This window comes from Siniperca chuatsi, linkage group LG13 (assembly GCF_020085105.1).
Source record: "Siniperca chuatsi isolate FFG_IHB_CAS linkage group LG13, ASM2008510v1, whole genome shotgun sequence".
Taxonomy (NCBI): Eukaryota; Metazoa; Chordata; class Actinopteri; order Centrarchiformes; family Sinipercidae; genus Siniperca; species Siniperca chuatsi.
The window spans coordinates 4030509-4055853 of record NC_058054.1 but is presented as its reverse complement, the minus strand read 5'-3'; the positions used below and the strand labels follow the sequence as shown (position 1 = coordinate 4055853).

Genomic DNA, 25345 nt, shown 5'->3' with positions numbered 1-25345 from the left:
TCTGTGATGACACAAAATTGTTACCTGCTCTTTATTGGAAGTTTAGCTCTACATTCATTTTATCTGAAATGTCACTATAATCTATTTTTATTTCTAGCAGAATGAAAAAAAATCATATGAAAGGAGAAATTCTGCAAACTGCCAAAAGTTTGCTTCCCATTTAGTCTCCCTTTCTTCCTCCTTTTTTTGTTCTTCTTGATTATTTTGGACAGAACTTCAGCCAAACGTCAAATCATCTCAGTGTTTTATTTTCTGAATCAGCTTTTATTTCCTGAGTAATTTGACACATTACAGGACATTTCACTTCACGGACTGGAAGCAGGACAGAACGTCACAGAGAGTGCAGGCCAGATGACATGTAAGGTAATAGACCAGGAAAAATAAAAACTTGCTGACATTCTGTGAGTGAGAAACACCTCATTGTCTTTGTCGATACAAATAACAAGTCAGCTTTAGGGCCCAGCGTCAGGGGTGGCAACCACGGACGACCACTTTGGTCCAGACCAAAATATCTCAACAACTATTAAATAGATGGGCACACAATTTTGTACAGACATTCATTGTCTACAGAGGAATGAATCTTAATGAATTTGGTGTTCCCCTGACTTTTCATCTAGACTCATTATGCAGCAAGATGATATTTTACTGACTGAGTCCACCAGATTGCACAGATATTTTTCATATGATTATTCTAAAACAAGAACCATAATTGGTGTTTTGTAAGAAAATAAGTAACTTTTGGTTGACAGCATATTTTAAAACAAACCCTGCTTAAAGATGTTTCACCAGCTGAAATTATGTAATCTATCACCAAATCGTCCAGATTTATATAATGAGAGATGTCATTGTGTCAGTGAAGAACCTGATCTGTCTGTTGTCCTTGAAAAAGCGCTATGATATTAGTAATATGAAAGATTTTTGTGTCACAGTCCTCACACAGAACATATCTCAATTGTGAAATTAAACTTCTGCCGTGCTGTGAGTCCCTGTTTTTTGGCTCTTTGCTGTTGTGTAACTGCAGCTTCCTCCTGTTCACTTGTCTGGCACGTTTTGGGTCACTAATGGCACAGCTGAATTGCCCATTGTGCTGTCCTGTCTCTCTCTCTCTCTCTTTCTCTTGCTCTCTCTCTTATTCTCTTGCTCTTTCGACCTCTCTCTCTCTCCCTCTCCTCTGTGTTACTACCTCCTCCTCTCACTTCACTTCAGCTCAAATCAGTGAGCTTTGCTGGCAGTGAATTCAGCTAATATTGCCAGATCTGCAACCGTAATAATCATTTTAATCAGAACATTATGCTGATAATTTAAATTTAAAAGTTCAGTAAAATCTTTTATTTTAATAACACTTGCTTTCTTACTTTTTCTCTTTCTTTCATATTTATTGTTTTTGTGACAATTCTTCACTACAACCCTTCTCTTTGCCACAGTTGTAGGTGTCCTTCCAGAAAGAACTAGTAAGATTAGTTGTAAAATAACTCCGCTCTGGAAAGAAAAGCCACTCATAACTTGAACAAACATCAACAATGAGGGTTTAGAGGTGGGCCATCTTTTTCTTGTACTGTTTAACAGCAAATTACATTCCAGTGTAATGTTGCCTCCACTGTATTGTACTGTATCTGAACAATTTGCATGTTGTTATGGGTGTGGGTGCAGTGGTGAACAATCTGTTTGGAGGTGGAATGGGAGGACAGAACAAAGTTTTAACTGTACACCACGATGGTGATCTTGTTGGATACAGCTGGATGCTGTATGTCGGTAAGACTGGTTGGAATCTAAATTCACTCTCGCTGTCAGTTTCAGCCTGAACAACATCTAAATACAAACAAGACTAAAGGTGTAACAGCCTGGCCACACGACCTACCTGAGCAGCGCATGTGCGTCACAGAACCTCTTGCTTTTCATTTTGGCATAAACCAAGTAATAAACTAAGAATTAGACAAATTGAAATGTCAAATTCATGGTGGTGTTAGAGGAAAGGCTAAGGGATCAACAAAGTGATTACAATTCATCCTGATGGCTACGTGAATGTTTGTACCAAATCTCCAACAGACAGATAGACAGACAGACAGACAGACAGACAGACAGACAGACTGACATCATCCGTAGAGCCGCGCCACTAGTGTGGCTAAAAGTGTTCAGGAGACAAGGATAAATGTAATGAATGTGATAAACTAATGATATTAATGTGAAGGAATGGAGTCAGTATCAGCTCAATACCAAAACACAGCTGCTAGCCTACTGCTAACACTCCTTAACTGACCAGAGTACAGTATGGGCACAGTAAACTGGAACTTCAGTCCCTGCTGTCTCGCTATTTTGACCCTATTGGAAAATTCAAGGCTCTGGAAGATTTAGAAGAGATATCATCCTCTGGACCAAAGTGCTGGATTGACATACCAACTGCCTTAGTTGCTGACACTGTCATGATAAAGCTAATTCGAATCTAACAATAACCCTGCTCCTCTTCTCTCTGTGTCTGCAGCTGGTCTTCTACGTGATCGTGCAGACGTTGTACACTCTGGGTCACAGTCTGTCTTTAATCGCCCTCACCACAGGGAGCGCCATCCTCTGTCTGTTTCGGTAAGACCAAATATCAGACCAAAGCTGGCTCTTCAAGACACAAAACAGTAAAAAGATACAGAAACAAAATACTGGTAATTACTGATAGAAGTGGCTGGTGTTAATTTCAAGCTCAATTTTTAGGTCTTTGTTTTGTAGCTTCATGTGCTGATTGACATGTCAGCAGAGTCCGGGGAAAAGCTATCAGTTTAATTGGGTTTTAAATGAACAAACACTGGCAATTTCAAAGCTTTATCATTAATTGTCAACAGGTGTGTGTGTGTGTGTGTGTGTGTGTGTGTGTGTGTGTGTGTGTGTGTGTGTGTGTGTGAGAGAGACAGTCTCTCCGTTTCAGGCTTAATTGAATTTAGTTTTATTCAGTTTGTTCATTTAAATTATGCTGATTGGAGCTTCTTTTTTCCCCCTTTATGTTGCTGTTGGGATTAGTTTTTTGGTTTGACCAAAGCAGTAAAGGGGTAAATATGCATAAACCACGTATCTGTAAAAATATATTATAATCAAGAGACATGTAAAAACTTTTTTATGGGCTCATTTATTTCAACACTTTAGAGGTTAAGTAAGAAAATCTCGCTCTTTCAAGTTTTTTTTCGTTTAATGACCTCAGTAATTTACATTATCAGTGTGCATGTGTTTGATGATGGTTAATCCTCTTATATTTAAATTAAAGCTCCTCTACACCATGGGTATCAAAAGTCTACATATCCAGTCTTTATTCATATCCATATTAAAGTTCTTCCTGCTCTTATCCCTGAATGAAAGCTCATTATATTTTCACTTTAATGTGAACATACAGTAGTTACACAGACACTCCCTGTAGACTGTAAAAGTTTTTAGCTTGATTGGAAGCTGAAAATTGCTGGTTATAAAAGTGTGTAGATCTTCTGACTGCAGGTTAAATTCAATGCAGGGATAACAACTGAAAAATTAAAATAATAAATTATATTACTTACTTAAAAATAAAAAAACAAAACAATGTTATAGAATTATTCCTAATTTTAAAATATTAAAGTGATTTTAATATGGCAATTAATGAGATAAGAACCAGTTACCAAATTAAATACAGTGAAAATATAACTAATTGAAAAGTTGAAAAGGTAACAAAATAATAAGTGATGTATAAAAATAGAGACACTAGTCTCATGCAAGGTCAAATAAGGATGTCTTAAAACAAAAATCCTAACTCATGGCTTCATGTCACTTAATGTATTTTTCTGATGAGGAAGACTGAGATGCAGTTGAAAGTCTTTGATTGAAGACTGACTTCTGTTTCTAAGGTCAAGAATGAACTGCCATGCTTACGTCTGAACTGTGTTTTAAAACTAGCCATCTCCAGCTAAAGTACTCTGAAGAAATCCAGGTGCACAATTTTATTTTAGTCTGAGTTGCAGGTGTCCAGCAGATTAGCAGACGATCAGCTGATGGTGCATAATGGAGTATAAGCAGCTGTTCAGACTGGAAATTGCGCAGCGTTAAAAATCAGAGTTGGTGTTGGTGTGTTGCTACCGGTGAGACGATGAAATACTGCCCAGTTTGAGTTACAGATGTTAGTGTTGGTACTACGGGATAGGATTTTACAACTCTGGAAAGTTATCACGGTGACAATCATTTTATCTTCTGTCTCAACAATCGCAAGGTAAAGAGTAGAATTACACTGTTACAAATAATATACCAGTTACGTGTGCTTGCACATATTTGATTGGCCAGTGCGTTGCCAGATGTCATTGCGTTGTGTTGCAGCAAAGTTTGACACAGGTTCAACTTTTTTGCCCGAGGACCCTGCAGTTTTCAGCTGGAGCCCTTTGCATCTGGACCTACACCATGGCAATGCAGTAATCATATCTAAACGAATGAGAGGGCCATCGTTTGACGCAGTGCTATTGTTGGTCTGAACATGACATTGATCTACACGATAAGGTGGCTCAAGACCATTCAGAGCTTACCAAAGTGAAGCACATGAGTTAATTATGGAAGCCAGTGCAGCTTGGTCAAAACTGGCATGAGCACAGCACGTGTCTGTTTTTTTGATAAAGCATAGTTTCAAAGATTTTCCACATCTTCACAAAAATACAAATGTAACAGTGAATTCATGGTATATTTGCTTGATCATTAATATTGGCGCCAAAATACGTAGAGAGGAGCATTTCGAACACAAATTGTTGTAGTTGTGTCATTATTTAACACATGACAAAGCTAATTTTCCATAATGTGTATATTGTGTGTCTGTGTAACATCTGTGCAGGAAGCTCCACTGCACCAGGAACTACATCCACCTCAACCTCTTCTTCTCCTTCATCCTGAGAGCTGTGGCCGTGTTGGTGAAAGACGACATCCTCTTCAACCGAACCTCGCAGTGCTCCAACCAGCCGTCACTGGTGAGGTCACCACCTCTGTCCTCGCTCGAGTCATGTCCTGAGGGAAACGAGCGAGGCAGCACAGAGAAGAGGAAGCTGCACACTCATGTGTTAACAGCACAGCTGTCACAGAAGGAAAACTGTTTCAGTGTGATGCTTCCAGCCACAGTTTGTAAAATGAAATGAAAATATAAATTCGCTTTTACAGAAATGAGACTTTACATTTTTCTATTTACTTGAAATTTCTACAAACATCTCATATCTCATAACATGATACAAATTGGCAAACCATCTACTGTGACAGTTCATTTACTGATTCCAGAGTTTAATTTAGTTGGGATGTCTAATATACAGATAGGGATGATAGGAAACTCCTCTCCTTTGTGTTGGGATTGAGGCTGCATGTTGTCTGCATATTCCCTGACTTCTGGTACCAACACCAAAACAATAATAATAGTAGTTGTTTTTTTGTACCTTACTTTTCAAGCTTGGAATACTTTTTTCTGCAAAACACTTTTTCATTTAACAAAACAAGCAAACATCTGAAATTCATCTGTGTTTAATGGAATAAGCCACCAAGCTCACTTACAGCAGTTACAAGGAGTCACAGCAAAAAACAAATAAACCACTACTTCTGCAGCATAATCCATTTCTCCGCCGTTGATCCGTATGTTCAAAACAATAATGGAGAATATGCTACATCCTGCAGAGCTTTGAAGCTAGTAGAGGCACAGGCATAGTGTATACCTACATTAAGAAAAATACGAGTGTTTGGAACATAGAGATTAGCGGGAAGAAGTGGACTTTATTGCAGAAGTGGTGTAAGAGGTTTGTGTGGACATTTTTTGAATGCTTTTTTCCCCATGAATCTGAGTTGCCGTTGGTATCCATTGAAACTGTTGTGATTCCAAGCTGACTACAGCTTTGATACTCCATGAAGCTACAAACATTTCAGGTTCCTCTTTCAAGCCATCAAGTGGTTAACAGGGCTGTACCTTTTTAATAGGTCAAGTTCACACAAATGAGAACTAACATGTAATTTGAATAATTAATCTGAACGCAACCCATGTTACTTAATCCTAAACTCCATCATAGGATTGAATTTGAGTTGCCTCTGCTGGATAATGGGATTGGACAAGATATCAGGATAATAATACTGACAGGTGTTGAATTTATACAATTCAACAGCACCACAAACTGCAGTCTCTAAAATAATCATACAGCTGAATCAACACCTCTCTAAAACCATTTCTGCAAAAACTGAACATTATAACCTTCATGAGGGTAGGATTTATTGCAGGACTGTTGTATTAGATTGCATTAGTTTTGGCTAGGTGTACCTAATAAACTGGCAACTCTACACTGTGAAGTTTTAATTTGGGAAGATCATTACAGATCAAATATTTCATTAATATAAACTTTTTTTGCACAGCAGTAAGATTTTCAAATAAAAACTAGCAGTCCCAGTTCTAAGTTCTAAAAAGTACATTTTTGGTAAAGTTTCCCTTTAATCTTAGCTGTGCAAGAACATTATCTAAATAAAATACTGTATGTAATTAACCAAATGATTATTTAAATCAGGAAATATACATAAGATGGAGTGCTCTTGTGGTTTAGTAGTTAAGATGCCAACTATGAACCGCAACTTCCAGGGTTCGAATCCAGCCGGGGACCTTTGTTGCATCTCTCTCCCCTTCATTTCCTGCCATACCTCTACTGTCACTATCTAATAAAGGCTTATTAATTTCCCCTCAAAAAATAAATATAAAAAAAGGACACAAGACTAAGAAACAACTTTCAGTGCTTGACAGCCCTTGATGCTCTAAAATGTCTGATGCTGCAAAGCATTGATATTTGATCCTTTCTTATTTAGCTGACTCTTCCCCCATAACATTGCTCCACTACTTGCCTTCATCTGCTTTCATATTGGAGTGCAAATGTAATAATTGAGGGAATACTGTCAGGGCGCGCTGACCTTTTTACTCCCATCTATTCGCTGCTTGTAACGTCGTGATCTACAAATTAAAGCTTATCCTCCTGGTGACCTCACCGATTGCCCCAGTGGAAAAGAGGGCTGTATACCCACATATCAGAATAATTAGCATAATTGCCTGATTAGCCCAGAGTGTCTCTGTGGATGTAGGAGTCTGTATCAACACTGTGGTCATGGACAGCCCTGCAAAGACAAACAATAGGATGTGCACTATAGGCTGATATGAGAAAATGACTCATAGTTTAATTTATGTCACTGGTAATGCTGTTACAGAATTGCTGATAGTTTTTTAAATCGTTTTAATATTTAGAAACAAAGTCTATAACCTGGTTAAGATCTTTGACCTTTGTGTTTTTTAGGTGGGATGTAAAGCCAGCCTGGTGTTTTTCCAGTACTTCATCATGGCCAACTTCTTCTGGCTGCTGGTGGAGGGCCTGTACCTCCACACTCTGCTTGTCGTCATCTTCTCTGAGAACAGACACTTTATCGTCTACATGTTCATCGGCTGGGGTAGGCTGGCCTTCAGTTGCTCACATCAAAAAACACATTCAGTCAGCTTTTCTTTAATTTGAAGTTTAGCATCTTTTGGAATGAAGAAGAACTGACTTGGATGTTTAAAGCATCATTAATCATAATATTTCATGCTGAATCAAATGACTGTGTCAAAGGTGTTGGAACCCACACAGAATTGTCACTCAACTTTGCAGCACCACAAAGCTTTTAGCCTCTTTTAGCTTATAGTTTTGGTTGAACGGCACAATTACTGTTTTGGTTCAGTCTCAGCGCTCTCATCAACCTTGTTTCCAGCAGCAGCAGGCAGCTGTTTTCAGCAAACTATCTCTGATAAACTCACTGTACACTCCCTACCCAGCACGAGACAGCAGACAGACACTGTTAGAGACTAGCTGGTAATGAAAGTCAAACATCTGGCAGCTGAAGAGGCAGATATTTTTCTCAGGAGTTGGTGGAGACCAAACCAGAGCTAAAAGGAGAGTGAATATTAGACTTGCATCCATCAGGTCCAATGGGATATTATATTGTTGCTCCATGTCTGCTGGATGTGTAAATAGGCAACTGTTTGCTAATTCATTTGACAGGGCGATTTTTGTTGAGTTATTCTGCCCCCTAGTGGCCAAATTTTGATTAATGCCGCTTTAAACAAAATTTACTAGTGTAGCCAGTTTTCACCCCAGCAAGGCAGCCATTTTAAGTGCTTAAGTCAATAATTGATGCATAATTATACAATGATACTGTATTACTTCCTTAAAAATAAATGTAATAAATGTCTTAAATTTTGTCAATAATGTTGATCTACTAAATCATTTCCTTTCTTAAACCTCTTTCTTAAACATTTCATATGTCTCTACGCACCTGTTTGCCATGTGTGCATTAAACACTTAGTTTGATGCCCAAAAGTATTATCTTAATATTCTGATAGTTGCAAAAGATAATTCTATATATAAACTCAATTATGTGTAATCATGTGGTTCATGTTATGAGGTTTTAAATTTATGTTAAAAACATGCTTGTTTCTTGTATCTAACGCTGTTGGAATAAGTGTGATAACTGTAATGTAATACATTCATGTTAATACATTTACATTTTTACATAGTATTTATATATAATATTATATATATATATAATAATAAAGATTAAAAAGAAATCAAATAAAAGGATACAATAAATGGAATTCTGTTTTCTCATGGCATTTTGCAGGAATCCCCACTGTGTTTGTCTTTGCATGGGTGATGACAAGGATTTATCTGGAAGACACAGGGTGAGTGCTCCAAACCAATCGTTAACCAGTCACTCATCAGCATAAAAACATGATTCAGATTTGGTATTTGTGTACATCATAATGTCATCCAACATTAAACTGTATCACATTAAATTGTATCACAGGAATCTGCATGCCATGTGTTGTCTGAGATATTAATAATTATCTGTCATTTTTTATACGATATACGAACGTACATTATGCGCTCTTTTGATTTATTTATTATTTTCTCCTTTATTATGTGATAGGAGGCAGGGAATTTAGAGAGTGGAACACATTGATACTCAACATGGACTGTGTCTGTTATTTCATTAAGTCCTCAAATTACATTTTATCAATTAGATTGTGTCAGCAGATAACCATGTGGGCATGTGGCTTGGTTTGCAGAATAAGACAAATATCCCACCATGTCAAAAAGCACTTTATTGGACAATTCAGCTGGTGGGATTTGCATTGAGTAGCCTGGTGCCACGGATCTGCTCGGCTTCTGTTGCACATTATTACAGCTGACACTGCAGCTCATTATTGAGCGAGTTGTACTGAGTAGGCGTATTCTAAAAACGACTTTGTGAAACAACTCTGCAACAACAATTACAGAGCAGCAGTCTGATAACAAAAGACAGCAAGGATACAGCTCCATGGTGTGAGGAGTCTGCGTGGAGAATGATAATGAAGCTTGAGTGTGAAAGTTCATTCTTGACCTTGGGAATCTTAATAGCTTGTTCTGGAGCTTTCAACCACTTGATGATAGGGAAGTTGAAAGCTCCAGAAAAAAGCTATACCTTGAGTTAATATTATTTAGTGTGATTTTTGTAGTCCCAGAGAGGCTACACCAGAGCTGGAGACTTGAGCTGAAGACTCATGTTGAGATTAAGTCACAAAAATTATGTTGAGACTTGACTTTGACTTGACTGCTTTCAGACTTGATTTAATTAAGACTTGACGTGAGATTTGAAAGCATTCAAGTCTCAAGTTATGGCCATAAGACAGCGTCAGACAGGCCTTGTATAGCCAAAAAGCTTGAATATTTGAATGCTGACATTTTAACACAATGTATAGGCCAAACGATTAGAGACCTGAAAGTCTTCCATCTTGTCTTGCAATTTCCCTATTAAGAGTTGTGACTTGTGACCCCCCAGTATTCTTGCAAGGGTAAAGAGCTTGTCCACTGTTCCACAACCGGGTTGGGAGTTGCTCTCCCAAGTGAAAGTACCGTTGGGTCTTGTCCATGAGTTAGGGTAAGAAGAAACGTGAGATCGACAGGCAGATTAGTGCGTCAGTCATAATACGGACACTGTACCCGACTGTAATACTAAATAGGAAGCTGAGCCTGAAGGTTAAGCTCATGTCTGGGCTCATCTTCAGAGATAGGGTGAGGAGCTCGGACATCCACAAGATGCTCGGAGTAGAAACGCTGCTCCTTCATGTCAAAAGAAGCCAATTAAAAGGGTTCGGCTAGGAGAAGACTCAGGGGCAGACGCAGAACATTTGGGAGGGATTACAATACTCCACCTGACCTGGTAATATCTTGGGATCCTCAAGGAAGAGCTGGAGGACATGGCTGAGGAGAAGGATGTCTTCCTTAGCCTTTGATTACTGCTGCCTGGACCTGGATAAGTGGACAAAAATGGATTGATGTATCTGTGACTTGACTTGCCTTGAAGGACATGATACTTAAGACTGACTTAAAAAAAAGCTCTGGGCCAGATTCAACCTTGCAAAGTCACTTTTCACATCAAGCTTTCAGATATGGAAAACGTCTGCTGAAAATATAGTGAGCAGGGAGTCAGCCTGGCTCTCCCTCTGCTTGTAACCATCCACTCTTTTCTGTTGCCGTTGTGTTTTACAAATATATTATGTATACTTTAATAGTTACATTATGGTTATTTATGGTGTCCTCAGATGCTGGGAGACAAATGACAACCCCATACCCAACTGGGTGATCAATGGGCCAATCGGATTCTCCATTATGGTAGGTTGAGGTTCATTACCTCCTGATTGTCTGCAGGTGTTTCACATGCCTGTTGGTTCAAAAAGTGTCCAAATGGAAAGATGGATGATATAAAGTTACTGTTGCTATACCTGTCAAGCAATATAGCACTGCACATATGGCGTTTACAATTATGACAGTAGCAGATTTATCACTCGAAATTTGTGCCAAGTTTTGACACAATTAGTCCTTGATTTCAGACAGAAGTAAACAAGCAGGCTCCTCATTTTTAGCAACTGTCGATTTCGAAATGACAACTCTCACTGGCAGATTTTATCAGCCGTAGCTAGTTCGCTAATTAACGTTAGCGTGAGTTGGTTGAAACTCCATCTCTGGCTGACTTTTTAATGTTTCCATCTGACTTATATGAAAACGAGAGATCTGCAATCCTCGTTTATGTATTTGATGGCTAGTTACATGATATCATGCCAAGAGCAGGGCAAAGCCGCTAACGTTACTCTAAACTCTGATATAGTGCCATTCAGGAGCGATGTTTCACTCCTGAACAGGGCTTTTTCTAATGTCACCTGTAAACCAACAAACAACTGTAGTTAGCTAATAATATTCTAACTCTTGGCCTTTGAAGTATTGCTAGGTTACTACTGTAGTAAGCTAGCTAGCTTGTGTGGCTAGTTAGCCAGCATTAGTTTGCTAATGTTAGCTGCTTACACAAGAGCAAGAGTGTAAGTAACAGATTAAAAAGTGTGTTTTTCTGCTCTAATGTAAGCTGCTAACGTAACATAGCCTACTAAAGTTAGTTGTTTTTGGTTTTTGAAAGGCAAAAAAGCAGCCACATCTCTCCAAAGTCTTCATAGGCTGATTATCGATGCCCCATGCACACCACTTTGGCATGTGAAAATAAAAGCTTGACAGACCTGCCGTGGCCTAGTTATGCTAATTGCTAAGATATAATTGGACAATCGCCAATTAGCGAACTAGCAAATAGCAGCTCCAGATAGCAGCATAAGGGCACTGTTTAAAACAAATTCATTATCAAATACCCTGAAAATCCTACAAGGTGATTTCACTAAATGTCATTAAACTGGTTACATTTGTGATGCCTTAAATGGAGCCAAAGATGCACCAAAGATAAAGATTTTATGTCAGTCAATCCACTTTTCCCTGAACAGAGCACTCACTAGCTGTTTTGGAGACTCTTTGTGTTTCTATCTGAACTTTTCATTCTTTGTTTTCTGTGGGTGGAAAAATGTCCAACACGGCAAAATAAAATCACCCCTTGTGGGTTTTTCTGTCTCTCTTCAGTTGTTCTGATATTCCAATTATTTCCTCCTTGTCTCCAAGGTGAACTTTATCCTTTTTATCGGCATCATTCGGATCTTGGTTCAGAAGCTGAGGTGTCCTGATGTGGGTGGCAACGACCAATCGCAATACAGGTATCTCACATGGGGCACAGATTTGATGCTCTTTAAACAGTGTGAACAGCAAAAAGCTACACAGAGATGTAAATCTCATCTCTACCCACTTGGATGTACAAACCAGTTTTTCAGTTTCAACTTTTAATAAAAGTTGACCGATTGTGTCAACATTTATGTGTCATTAAGCAAACGCTACACCTGCTCGGTCAGTGTAAGCTACTGTGGATAAAGGAGTCAGCTAAACACCTCAAAATATAAAAACAGATAATTTGAGACGCCCAGAACATTTTTTATCCCCTTGGTGTTTGCTGTCTGGAGAGATACGAGTGACGCTAACACTCATGCAACAAGACAGCGTTTCATGATGCAGCTTTCATGAAATGGAAAGTGGGGGGTGAAACCTCTGTGGAGGGGCACATTCTTGCACGATTCAGTGTCTGTTTGAGTCTTTGCCCAGTCAGAGGTGGCGTGTTTAATCTTCAGGCAATTTTACCCTCCAGGGAAATCTGAGCTGTGCTGAGTTGTCAGGTATTCTCTTGTCCCATGGCTCTGGGATTCTGAGATTCAGAGGTGAGAGGTGATGAAAAGCCTGGATAAACCCGGTTTGTTCCACTGCAGAATCTCTTCTTAGTGTACGTGAAGATTCAGTGTCAGTGCAGTGTAGTTCAGCACAGGGCTGAGCAGAGTCGACAGCTGGAGAGTGATACCGGGAGGGAGGATTTTACCGTCTTATATGAGAGTTTTAGGGATAATACTACATTATCCAAATGTATTCAGTTTTCCAAAATCTTCTTCCTTCTTTCCCACAGCCATACAGATAGTTTCGGTATTATTTGACCACATTTTGAGATATCCACTGCTGAGATTTTAAAGGTCATGGCGGGTCTACTTGGGCCCTAGTAACCAAGATAGGGTCCACATTCTGTCCAATCAATTCCAGATAGTGTGCTATTCTTTTCCAAGGGGTTTTGGATGAGTGCATCAATATGTCACATACCCAAGTGGACTCTATATGAGCTCTGATCACATGATGCATCTTAATCATCACTGGAGAAAGATGTTTTTTGAGTCAGACGGAGAGTATCAACTGTGAAGTGTAGGAAAATTGACATGTATTGCTGCATGCTCTGGTCCATTTCGGATTAGGTGTGACTGTCTTCGGGCCCCTTTCGCATCAGGTTTTTTTTTTTTTTTTGAAAGTTTATCCACACTGGGTTCAGATTCAGGTTTTCCACAGGTCCGTTTTAGATTGGTTTTTGGGTTCAGACATTTGAAACTGTTAAACCTCTACATCCCAGTACAATGGAGGTTAATGAAATTCCATTTGTGGTGGCCACAGCATTGACTAATGATTATTCTGGATAATCCATACATCAAGAGTTTTCATACAGAACATGTTCTGTGATACTGACAAGTGTTGACAGCGTGGTCCGTAGACATCCACAGTTATGTTAAAAGAAGTGTAAAAAAATCCTACTGACTTGTTATCCATGTGGAAATCTGGATAAATTAGGAATCAGGATTGTTCCGACATTGGATGTGTGCTTCAGGCAATCTGTCATTAGCATAAGGAAACGTCCAAATGATTACATAAGGGCAGCATATTAGGTCGGATGTCAGTTGTGTTTTATTTGCTATTTGATGGCTTTGAATTTGTCACAATGTATAATAAAAACGTGTCTATCTAACTAAAAATGACTTATAAATAATTTGAAAAAGTTAAAATCTGTGCATATGAATGTTTTTTATGAATGAGGTCTCTGAAAAGACACGTTGCTGTGGAGTTTTTCAAACAGAAGTTTTTGATGCTTTCAACGTCAAACACAATTCCATTCACCTCCTTTTTTGACAAAACAATCTTAACTCAAGGCCTTTTTCTGAACTTTCAACTGCATTTAGGACAACTAAGCAAACCTCATCCGCTGATAAAGACTGTGACATGTGAGCTCAGAATAAAGCTAGTAAATGGACCTTTAAAAAAAAACACCTTTTTTTTATCTCAGGGAAACAGATCATAAAACCAAAACTATCTGCATGGCACAAATGTTACATTTTCTTAGGGCAAACTGACCCTTTAAATCGACAAGATATGTTGTCATACAACAGCAATAAGAACAAACACTACATCTGTTACAGTTAAATGATGCTACAAGTAAGTGTTCATTACTGTTTTTCTCTCAGGAGGTTGGCTAAATCTACTCTCCTGCTGATCCCTCTGTTTGGGATCCACTATGTGGTCTTCGTTTGTTTCAGTGAATCCATCGCAGAAGATTATAAAATATTCTTTGACCTGGCCCTCGGATCCTTTCAGGTACTATATTATTAATCCCTCCACCCACACTTCTATTACTGCATGTTATTGTCATTGTTCTTAATAATTGTTAATGAATGAAAGTGCTTGTGTCCATATTGAAATTGTAAGTTTGTGATTTCAATGTTGAATTACTTCTGATGGGGGTTTTTTCAGGGTCTGGTGGTGGCCATTCTGTACTGTTTCCTAAACAGTGAGGTAAGCTTTCATCATATGAAATGACGCAGTACAGTACATTGTGTTTGTAATATTAGTGAGTAGTGAAACGGAGTAAACACTCAAGCAAGGACAGAGTGTGGTACTTCAGTCAACATCCATTTGCATAAAACATAATTTCCTTTTTAGTATTTGATTTTCATAATATAATTAAACACATCTAATTAAACATTTGTCACTTGCCGCGTTTGTTTTGAATACGATTCGTCAATCTCTCAGTATTAAAAAACCATATAGCTGTTACTCTGTTTAAAAGAGGTCTGTTTTTACAGTATAACATGTATTAAACAAAAAGGCCGCTAATATTTTGACTTGGTTTCATCATGCGGTGTTACAACTAATCCTTCCATACAAATGCAGTACCACAGTTGGCCATTAGATGTCACATTTTGACAGTTTCAAATCTGTATTCTATGAAACTATGAACCATTTTCCGCACATTTGCAGGTGAAAGAATGGTTCAGTGCTTTGGAAAACTTTGTTTGCCGAATCACTAGTAAAAGTTTGATTAACTTTGTAACATTTAAATTAAATCATTTAAACTTTAGTTTAAAAATATTTGTTTATTTATCTCATTTTGCAGGTTCAAGGGGAGCTAAAGAGAAAATGGCGGAGTATGTGTCTGAACTGCCGTCTGAGCAGAGATCACCACTTCAACAGCACCTTCGCCTCCAGGAACGGTTCAGAGCACATGGTGCAGTTTCATCGCAACTCGCGAACCCAGTCTATCCTGCAGTCAGAGACCACAGTGCTGTGAGGGCCTGAGGGATCCTTTCAAACAAATACAGTCTCCAGGTTGACCTGGGTCGAATAGTTTTACAAAATGATTTTAACACAAAGCTGAGGTGAAGTACCACATGGGTGGGACCTGCACATCGTTTCAGAGCAGATTTTGGTTTTAGCTTTACAAATCTCTGCGAGCCTTCAAAATGTACCTTTAAATGGATCTAAAGCAGTTCTGACTCATCCTATGAGGGTGTGCTTGTGTTTGCTACCAACAAAGAACCATTTTTATTCAGTGTTTTTATGTCGTGTTGTCTGTGTGAGCCAAGAAAGAACGGGTCTTGTAGGCAATCTTTGCAACATCCACAACTTCATGTTTAGTCAGTTTTTCCTGGACCTGTGGGTGAGGTAAGAAATGTACGTATTTTGACTTGTGTATGTTATGTGCATCAGTTAAATATTTATAAAGAAATATGTGCGAGAGAAACAGTGCTATTCTTCTCTTAATGGTTAACAGAGCTGTAGACTTTAGATTGCAACTGCGATGCAGCCGCAGAGCAATAATATCTTGACAATATGTGGTTGATGGAAGCGAATAATTTAGGAGAAAATAACAGTTTTATGAAGCCTAGTACATTAGCTACAAAGGGAAATCTTGCAATACTTTTGCGTTTGTAAGTTAGCATGACTGACCTGGTGACAAAGCCCTGCTCAAAGGAATTGAGTTGCTTGTCTATCGGGAGCAAAGGAGGAAATAGTGTGATGTTGTTGACAAACAAAATGTCGGACATTAACACGGGAGACTGCTGTTTATTTCCTGTTTCCTACCACAAGTCAGTGTTGGTTTGACCACGGTTGTTCCCTAACCAGGTAGTTTTTGTGCCTAAACCTAACCAAACTTTAATTTTTGAAACAGTGATTTGGAAGGCACTGACAAACTCTCATCCCGCCGATAGTGGCGTCACATCAGAAAACATTTAATGTGTCATTTCAGAGGACAAGGACAAGCAACGTATTTTGTTGTTTCATTTGAAGGACTTGTTGAGGCAAAAAGATCAGGTAGATAACTTTTACTTTTAAAGACCGCCCATCAAGGTTTCACTCAACCAAGCAGCGGGAAAGCAGGTCTGCTACCCAATATATGTATATAGTTATTTCGTGTTTGGTAAATTAAATCAGTGGTTTTCAGAAAATGTTATGTGAAGGTCAAAGTTTTCATTCCAGCTGAAAAGCAGCAGCATTGTTTTCCTGCAAGAATGCAACAAAACCTGTTATTTTAGTGACGTATTTTGTGGTCCATAGTGGCCACACCCACCCATCTGATACTTGAAGCTTGTTAAAATCACTGCTAAGAATGATTCACAAATGCATTTTGACCCACGTCAGCATATGAGCCCTGGTTGTCTGGGCTACTGGCGAAAACACTGGTAAACAGGGTTGTTTTGTATTTATCCAGAACCCAAACTGCATCATTTTTAATGTACATTTAATGAACTGCTGTCATCGAGAAGTGCTGTGCATGCTCCAAACCCTTTATCTGTGCTACGATGGTTTTGTCACTGTGCTCAGTGATCTGTTATAATGAAACAATGCAGGTGCTCAGACTGAAGATGGCATGTAATTAAAAGGGAAACTTAAGGCAGTTTGTCCACCAGCAACTTCTATTGACATTGATTTGCTGACAAGCTCAATACAACCACCACAGTTTTCATATCTAAACTACAGAGTCTCAGGCTGGGAGAGGGCAGGATGTATTTCACAGATTTGCAATGTGCAATTTGAGCAGGACAGGGGTTTCAGTGGGAAGCCAGTGAGGGATCACATCCCACAACTATGTGTGGTGATCTACACTGTGTGTGTTTTTTAGAAACACTGCGCACAAAATCATAAAACTAATTCATCAGATCAAGGTCTCAAACAGGAGGTTTGCACAGAACTGTTTTTTCGTACCCACACCCCACTACTGCATGTTTTTAATCTGAAGAAATGCTTATACTCTAGATTTGGTTTAATGAGCCAAATCTTAAAGATTTGAACTGAAAACAAACATTGCTAAAAGGCGTTGAAGTAGATGAAACATTAAGGTTCCCAAGCCAGATTTTGGAATGATACACTTCAGCAGTGATAGTGTTATTGTTTTCCAAGAAGGTTGCATTTACAGTATGTGAAAGGTGTGTTGAGCAGATTTGCATTTGGGAATGTCACATGGTTAGCCATATATTTCAAAAACTGCCCAACAGATGTCGGTGAAATTTGACGGCAGTTAAGGCCTTGAGCAAAACAAAAATCTTGTTTTTGCTGACCTCCAGTGGTTTAACTTCTCACCAGTGTACTCCAGGGTGTCAGTACACCGTGATATCAGAGTTGGGTGTGGTTACACGGGCAACAGAGACAGTGCCAGGGGCTTTTGACTACACCCATCAGTGGTGTTGGATGTGGCCAGAAGTTTCTTTAAAATAGGTTTATATTGTTGAATAATAATAATAATAATAATAATAGTTTATAGTCAGCGATCTCTTGACGGTCACCAGGTAAAGCAGAAGTGCCAGGTGGATACAGGAGCCTGAAAGAAAATTAATAATTCTGATGATACTTCATAATGCTTCATGCAACAACAACTGTTATGCAGCAGTTGCATGATATTCTCAGTGTTTGCCTTTTGTCATTGCTTTTGGTAAATGGCTGTCAACGTGTCAGTTTGTTTTAGAATGTAATGTAAATTTTGTCAAGAGATGACAAGAAAAAAGGTAAAGTTTGCATTGTGCAGCGTGCTATATTTGTCTTTTCATATTGTAGTTCATTGTTGCCACGAGTCAAAATGTCTGGTGACACTTGATTTAAGGCATACAGAATAAAAGTTTATTTTGAGTAATCCCATTTTCACACTACTGATTATAACTTATTCACTATATCTAAAAACAATTCTCCCTCCTGTTACGATCTTTGGTGAACAAAAGACTAAAGCCACTTACTGTTCCAAATAAGTCCCACTTTTTAAATTCACTTTATTTAACAAATAAGGCTCAATATTCAACATATATATATATATATATATATATATATATATCCAGGTATCAACAGCTGACAGTTGTTGACAGCTGACAGTTGTTGATGATGATGATGATGTTTCCATGCATGTAGAGGGAGAATAATTGAGGGCATAGGATTGAACCATGTAGAACACCACATTTCAGATGAGCTGCAGAAGAACCTACCACAGCAAAAGTTCAGACAATAGTTTCATTTTTAAGGCCTGAAATTTGGATTTACTGCTTGTCATCATGATTGTTGGTTAAAATCAAATTTTTGGCAAAAGGGTTGCAGTTTGTGTGGAGAAGAGGTGGGACGAGAAAGCGGCAGTGTGATGTGCTGAGAAACCTGTCAATTAAGCAGACACCGAAAAATAGTCCTCTTTAAAGGCACAATATCTCCTAATGCTATTTTTTTATATATTAGAAGCTTCTCAGTAGGATGTAAAGGTAAGGCATAAAAATATACATTGGAAAAGCTTCATCTAGTCTAAGATATTCAGTTTTTGTAAACAATTTTCATATTTTTTATACTTATATAGCAAAAATACTCTATAACAAAGATAACGCATTACACAGTGCCAGTGGTATGAAATGGTATACACTTCTGTCTGGGTCAACTCTCCCCAGTTAAATAATAATAAATATAACAGTATTATTAAGCAAAGAAACACGTTTAATTTCTTTCACCTATAAGTCCCTTTAGATTAGATTTAGATTGTTTTTCCAGTTGGAAAGCGACATCGGCAGCACTGCAGTGAAACCAGACCGACGTTAGAGAACAGATGTTGCCAGATCTCGCGAGAGGGTGTGGTTGAGACAGAGACAGGTCTCGGTCAAAGTTAATTTTCTCCTGATTTGTCCGTCTGAAAAATGCCATTTTAGTGTCAGAATGTTGGGAAGATATGCGGCTTGTGAAAAATGGGTCCGATATTTACTTTGGTGACTATGGGGCAAAAGAATCTGTCATAATCTGTGCTCACGTTCACATCACCCATTGGATTGAATAGACTCAGGACCTGCCGCTAGTCTCCTGAAGGGGCGGGGCAGTAGGCAGGGTAGTAGCAGGAAATGACTCAAGTGAGCCGTCTCTCTTCTAAACTGTCTCTGGTTATAGGTATGAATTCTGGTACAGCTGCAAGTAATGATAATTTCCATTAACTTTTTATTTATTTATTATCTTCTCAATTAAAATTCAGAAAATTGTGAAAAGTGCTGATTTTTCCTCAGCACAAGCTATCGTCTTCAAATTGCTTATTTTGTCTGACCAACAATCCAAAACCCAAAAGGTACTCAATTCACTATAACAGAAGACAGTAGAAAACTAGCAAATATTCACATTTAATAATTGTGAAAATTTAATAATAAAAAATTAGTTGTTTAAGACCTTTTTTTAAAGCAAAGATGTTAAAAAAATGTACTGATTCCAGTTTCTTAATCAGAATCAGAATCAGAAATCAAAGTATTTCTGATTCTGATTAAGAAGCTGGAATCAGTAAAAATGTTTGACATCTTTGCTTTAAAAAAAGTCAAACATATATTAATTTGTGAGAAGTAAGAAGTTCTGATAGCTGCCATGCAAATATTAAACATTATAGTCCAATACAGCTGTATGCCTTAAGGAAAGTGTTACCAAATATATCACAAACAGGATGTCACCATGTTACTCCGTGTATCATAAGCCATCTATGTGACTGTAAGTGGATGAGCATGTACAAAACATTGAAGACCATATGCAACACACACAGTGTTGGTTTGTTGAGTGCTTTCATATTTAATCTTGACTGATATGATGCTGAGTATCATGTCTTTATTCAACACATGTATTTGTATAGAGACACCATGAATGTCGTGCAAAAGATGATTGATAAAGGCTATCTTTGCAAGCATTGCACTGTGTGAATGGAACTCTTTACTTTTGGGAAACATGGCTGATTATAGTAACATCTTATGAGTTGCGTGCCCCTCAGACACTTTCCCTGATGTAGCCCATCCAAGCAAACAGTGCCTACTACAGAGTTAATGCCACATTACCGTCATGTGGGCTGGTAGGCAGACTGAGGGCTGACACAGATGTCTCGTTACTGCTCTTGGACCGGTTGGTAAAATATTTGGAGTAGGTTATGTAGCTGTTACATTTTTTCTGAAAATGAGCCTGAGGCGAGCTCACTGTAGGCGTAGATCAAAAGCACACGTCAACAGTGTTTGTATACCAAGCAAGCCAAGGCGCTCCAGCATAACTGGATTTGCATATTGAGATAAGATCACAATGCAGGCAGAACTGAGATAACAAGAACACTTTTTAATAACAGGTGTATGTGCAAAGTCCGGTAGATCGGATGTCATTATCCAGATAATGAACGCGGATACTGATCACATGTTATTATCAGGTGTAAACGGGGCTTTACTTTCTGCCTGGTTACATATAGGGCATACTACTTTCTGCATTTGCAATTAATGTTGACATGTTTGTAATTATAAGTAATTCCTAGGGATACTAGGCTGATATTGCACTATATCAATCAAATATGTATTTAACTGCCTTGAACGAAGGACTTTGACTGATGTGAGGCATCCATCTTTGCATTACATATTATTTGGGGCCAAGTCGAATATGCCGGAGGTTTCAAAGTTTCCCAGTCGTAATTACAAATTGGATGTTGATGTGAACAATATTTCTGGAACAGTCAGAAACTGGTAATTACGGTAACTCTAAAAACCACAAACTCTCAGTCCACCCACACAGGTGTTGGGCTGTGGAGCGTATATAGACTTCCCTCCCCGGCTCTCCTGTTGCACCTGTGCATAAACCTACCCACCTTTAGGTGAGGTCTAATCAGACATAACTGACAACACCTGCATGAGTGCGGAGGCTATTTATTTATTTGTACGTCATACAGTATATGTCTCATTTGATGTGTGTTGTTTGCTCTGTGAGTCTAATGTCTGACAGGTCAGATGAACTCCCTGTCAGCCAGCTGTAGTGTATTGTCTCGGCTTCTCTTCCCATTTTGCATCCTGCTATTGAATGATGTTCTGCATATGATGGAATATTTAATAATACAGATGGACTACTAAATGAGAGGAGGAGGAGCATTAATATTAAGCTATTAAAATGAGCAATGTGTCTCAGTGGCTCCACCTCCTTAAAGTATGTCGAATGTCCTCCAGTCCTTTTAACTGCTCTCTAATTAAGCTGCTTTCACTCATCAGATAAGAGCGCAAACGGCAAAGCACAAGTTTAATTTTAATGAAAAACTTGAGAGATGTGTAATGAATTTCAGTTTAAGTGCCTGGGGCTTTACGTTCTTTCACAAAATCCTGTGTATCGATATTTAAAAAAAGAAATCTCATTAGTGTATGTGCTTGAAACTAACAAAATCACAAAATCTTGTCTAGCAATTAAAGAACAAAGGAAAGAAATCTCATTAGAGGACATTCATCGTTTGTCCTGGTTCCAAATGCAAATCATTTCTCGTGTGAAAGTGGCAGATCGTTAAACTGTTTGCAAAAACAAAATGTAAGCTATGAAAAACAGAATATGTTTAATTTTGTAAAAATGACTGCAATAGTTAATGATAATTTATGACTTAAATGAGAATGAAATTACAAATCTTCAGCTCTTGGAATTTCTTAGAACTGTTTTCAAGGATTTGTATACACTAATGAGTGTGCTGATTTTATACTTCAGTTGACTTGAATGAAGCTGGTAGCAAATGCTCATAAACCAAACTACAAATTTGAGAATGTATCATGACTAGCAATTAATAAACTGCAAAATTTGTCAAATCAACCAAAAGCATAACTGCATTTAAACATTTGTTGTTAATCCTTATGATTGAAAGCTTTAATATTTTAAAGGTCTCACATGTTCCATGGGCTTTAATCCCATAATCCGCTCACCAAACAAAATGTTAATGATTGGACGATTCTGCAAAACCATAGATTATGTTCAACGACGGGGTTTTTGGATCGAATGTTCGATATGACCATGTGTTGAAATTGCTTAAGCTACTCTCTTCCTGTCGTTATTTCCACAGACCACATACTGACACATTTCCTCTTGGGAGGAGTAAACATTATGTATTGATCTCAGAGAGATGGATGCATTTATACCTTTTCAACATCTGTCTAGAATGCATCTTAAATCTCCACCTGAGGTGTGTGTTTTGACATCTGATACGCCTTCCCACTCGTGGATCTATTACTCAAATCAGACTTCCTGGATCATATTTCATCATCTTGCTGGCACCTGAAGCAACACGCCTCCGCCACGCAGTTTCTTTAAAGATTAACTTAAATCCACTTTTCTGGGTTAGTGTATAAAGTGACTGTACGTGTAATTTACGATCTATTGATCCCGGTCCCAGGCTGTAGTGGGTGAAAGACTGAGAGCGTGCAACAGAGTAGCAGTAGTAGTAAAGACTCCTTTCCATTCATTAGTGTTAGGGTCATCCCCTTTTCACTTTCCACTGCCTCTGCTGCATCTTCTGAGGCCTCATTAAGCTAAAGTTACAGTTCAAACAGTCGGTGAAGGTGGAGACTTGGAGGGACTGACTTGAGTCCCCCTGAGTCTGTCCCTGCCGTTACCAGCCAGCATACAGTAGACGTTAAAACGAGAGTTACATGTGTAACTACAGTTCTATGAATTCTAGATAGATAGATAGATAGATAGATAGATAGATAGATAGATAGATAGATAGATAGATAGATAGATAGATAGATACTTTATTTATTCCTGGGGGGAAATTCACATTTGACATCAGAAAAGGGCAGAAACGTGGAATTTGTGAAAGCGGCGGTGTTAAGTTGCTCTTTAACACAGGGCTGCTCTCAGTCTGAAGCCCCGGCGATGCTTCTTGGTTGCATTTATGTTGGCTTTTTTGATATTGGATAGCTATCCGAGATGTATGAAATGGCTAAGCGTAAATGGGGTAGTAGATATTCTCAAGTATGATACATGCTCATGCTGAAATGCCCTTGAGCTAGGCATTGCACCATAACATCTGCAGAACACTGCTCACTCTGATCTCTCTGCAGAAATCCAGCTGCACTGAGGACTATGTGGGCGTATCTAGGAGGTATAAAGAGACCCATCTGAGCACCATAAATAGTTATTTAGCACTATTGCAGTTTACAGTAACATATTAGTAATATAACACAATCAGTGCATGAAAGCTATAATATTCAATGAACTAAATACTCAGTCTGGTTGCTCATGGCAGAAAAAAAATGGTTCAATTTCCGTGTCTGAAGTGAACAGAAGTACAGTGTAGTTAGTTAATACGGGTATCATGTCAAAAGAGACAAAGAAAAGAGCTCCGCTTAAAGTGTTTCAGCTCAAACTTTAACAGAAAATCCAAAGAAAAAGATGCCACAGTCTCACTTACACTGTTTGACTGACTAACACACAATAAGAAAAAACATAATATTGAGGCTTACAGCTTCTTCATTTTTCCTCATTTTTCTTCTTCTTCCTCCTCCTCCTCCTCTCTCATGTCCTTTCTACATATTGGCTCCGTCCTCGGGGCTGCCTGGCCTGGAGGTGGCGAGCTGGATGTTCAGTCATCTCTGAGAAGACGAGCAGCCTTGATCGGAGCTGACAGAGCGACTTGAGGCAAAGACGCCGCTAATTGGGAAGGAGAAGGCGGCTGGGCGAGGGGTTAGGGCGATGACTGAGCACTTGGCTACATGTCGCTGGTTGCTGTGTGTGGAAACCAGAGTCCTCCAGAGGGGGAATCTTTACTGCGGTTTCTTTAACAGCCAATCGTAAAAACAGGATTGAGGATGGTGTTGAGTCTCGCCTGAGACGAAAAACTATAATAGAGGAGAAAAGACGATAAAATCCTTGAGGCATTTTACTGAACTGTAACTGAAAACTGAAACTTACAAATTCTGCAATGACACAATCTCAGCTCCTGTGCGCTTAGATTGAAATTTGAACTGACTTCCATACACAAAAACTTTCAAGTAAAAAGAAAAAATGTAAATTAAAACAATTTAAAATTCAAAATTAAAATTTATATTTCACATTAAAATGTCTCAGCCTCACTTTTGTCATTTATAGTAGCATTTTAATTCATGATTTTATTTACTTTAATGTTCAACCTAAAATACAGTCATTGAGTCTAGAAAATCAGCCTACAAAAAACCTTGAGTCATTACCAGCATGCTATGATTTTATGTCACAGAGATTCATAGGACAGCTTCATGAGATGAGCAGACTGAGTTCAGATGGGCTTTCCTTCCACTTCATCTCTGAATGTGGGGACCTGTTGTACTGCGAGGGCAGGCCATTAACCGACAGATAACTTTGGAGGCAAAAGCTTGAGTCTAAGTTTTTATCCAGCAGCTGTCAGGCCAAACTGAGCCCCACATTGGACCTCTGACACTAGCAGCATATTTCTGCCTCTTCTCAGGGTTTGTTTGAGCTGAACCAACATTCATCATTCATAAGTGGCAGTAGCCGCAGTACCCAATGACAAATTAATGGTACATAGGTTAGCAAAAATCTACCAAAAGTGTTGGTCCACTGTGACCACTGCATGCACATCCAGTATAATCACTTCCTTTTGCCCTTTTATCAGATAGAAAATTCTTTCACTGGGTGATTTATTTGACACCATCTGTGCAAATGAGTACGCCCGTTATTACTTTCTTCACTTCATTTTGCCCAAATGCAATGCCACAAGCATGCAGACAGAAAATGCATTATAGACCATATGCCACACTTGGAACATAGTTAGCAAAGTGCCTACAGCTATTTACAGTGGATATGATGAGATAATCGGTCTAGCAAGCTAACCTTTGATGAATCAGCCTACCAGAGCTAAAGTAAACAGCTTTTGGCCACTAAATATGCTAATATACTATAAATATAAATGTGTTTGCTGTTCAGATGGCCTAGAGTAGGGGTCTTCACAGCTCCAAAGTTTTGTATGAGACCTGTGTAAATCCTCCTCGAACCTGATGTGCATAAATCAAAGTGGAAGTGGTGAAAAG

General features: G+C 38.6%; 1 protein-coding gene across 4 annotated transcripts in view; it reads left to right on the top strand.

Moving 5' to 3' along the window:
• Window positions 1–20234, top strand: part of vipr2 (vasoactive intestinal peptide receptor 2) — a 67457-nt gene extending 47223 nt beyond the window's left edge. For all 4 annotated transcript variants that reach the window (XM_044219057.1, XM_044219058.1, XM_044219059.1 and 1 more), the window contains 9 exons: window positions 2480–2577; window positions 4817–4949; window positions 7281–7431; window positions 8638–8698; window positions 10601–10670; window positions 11991–12082; window positions 14246–14375; window positions 14532–14573; window positions 15175–20234. In XM_044219057.1, the coding sequence (XP_044074992.1) occupies window positions 2480–2577; window positions 4817–4949; window positions 7281–7431; window positions 8638–8698; window positions 10601–10670; window positions 11991–12082; window positions 14246–14375; window positions 14532–14573; window positions 15175–15348 (951 nt within the window). In that variant the 3' untranslated portion in view covers window positions 15349–20234. The remainder of the gene's footprint in view (window positions 1–2479; window positions 2578–4816; window positions 4950–7280; window positions 7432–8637; window positions 8699–10600; window positions 10671–11990; window positions 12083–14245; window positions 14376–14531; window positions 14574–15174) is intronic.
• Window positions 20235–25345: the final 5111 nt, after the last annotated feature.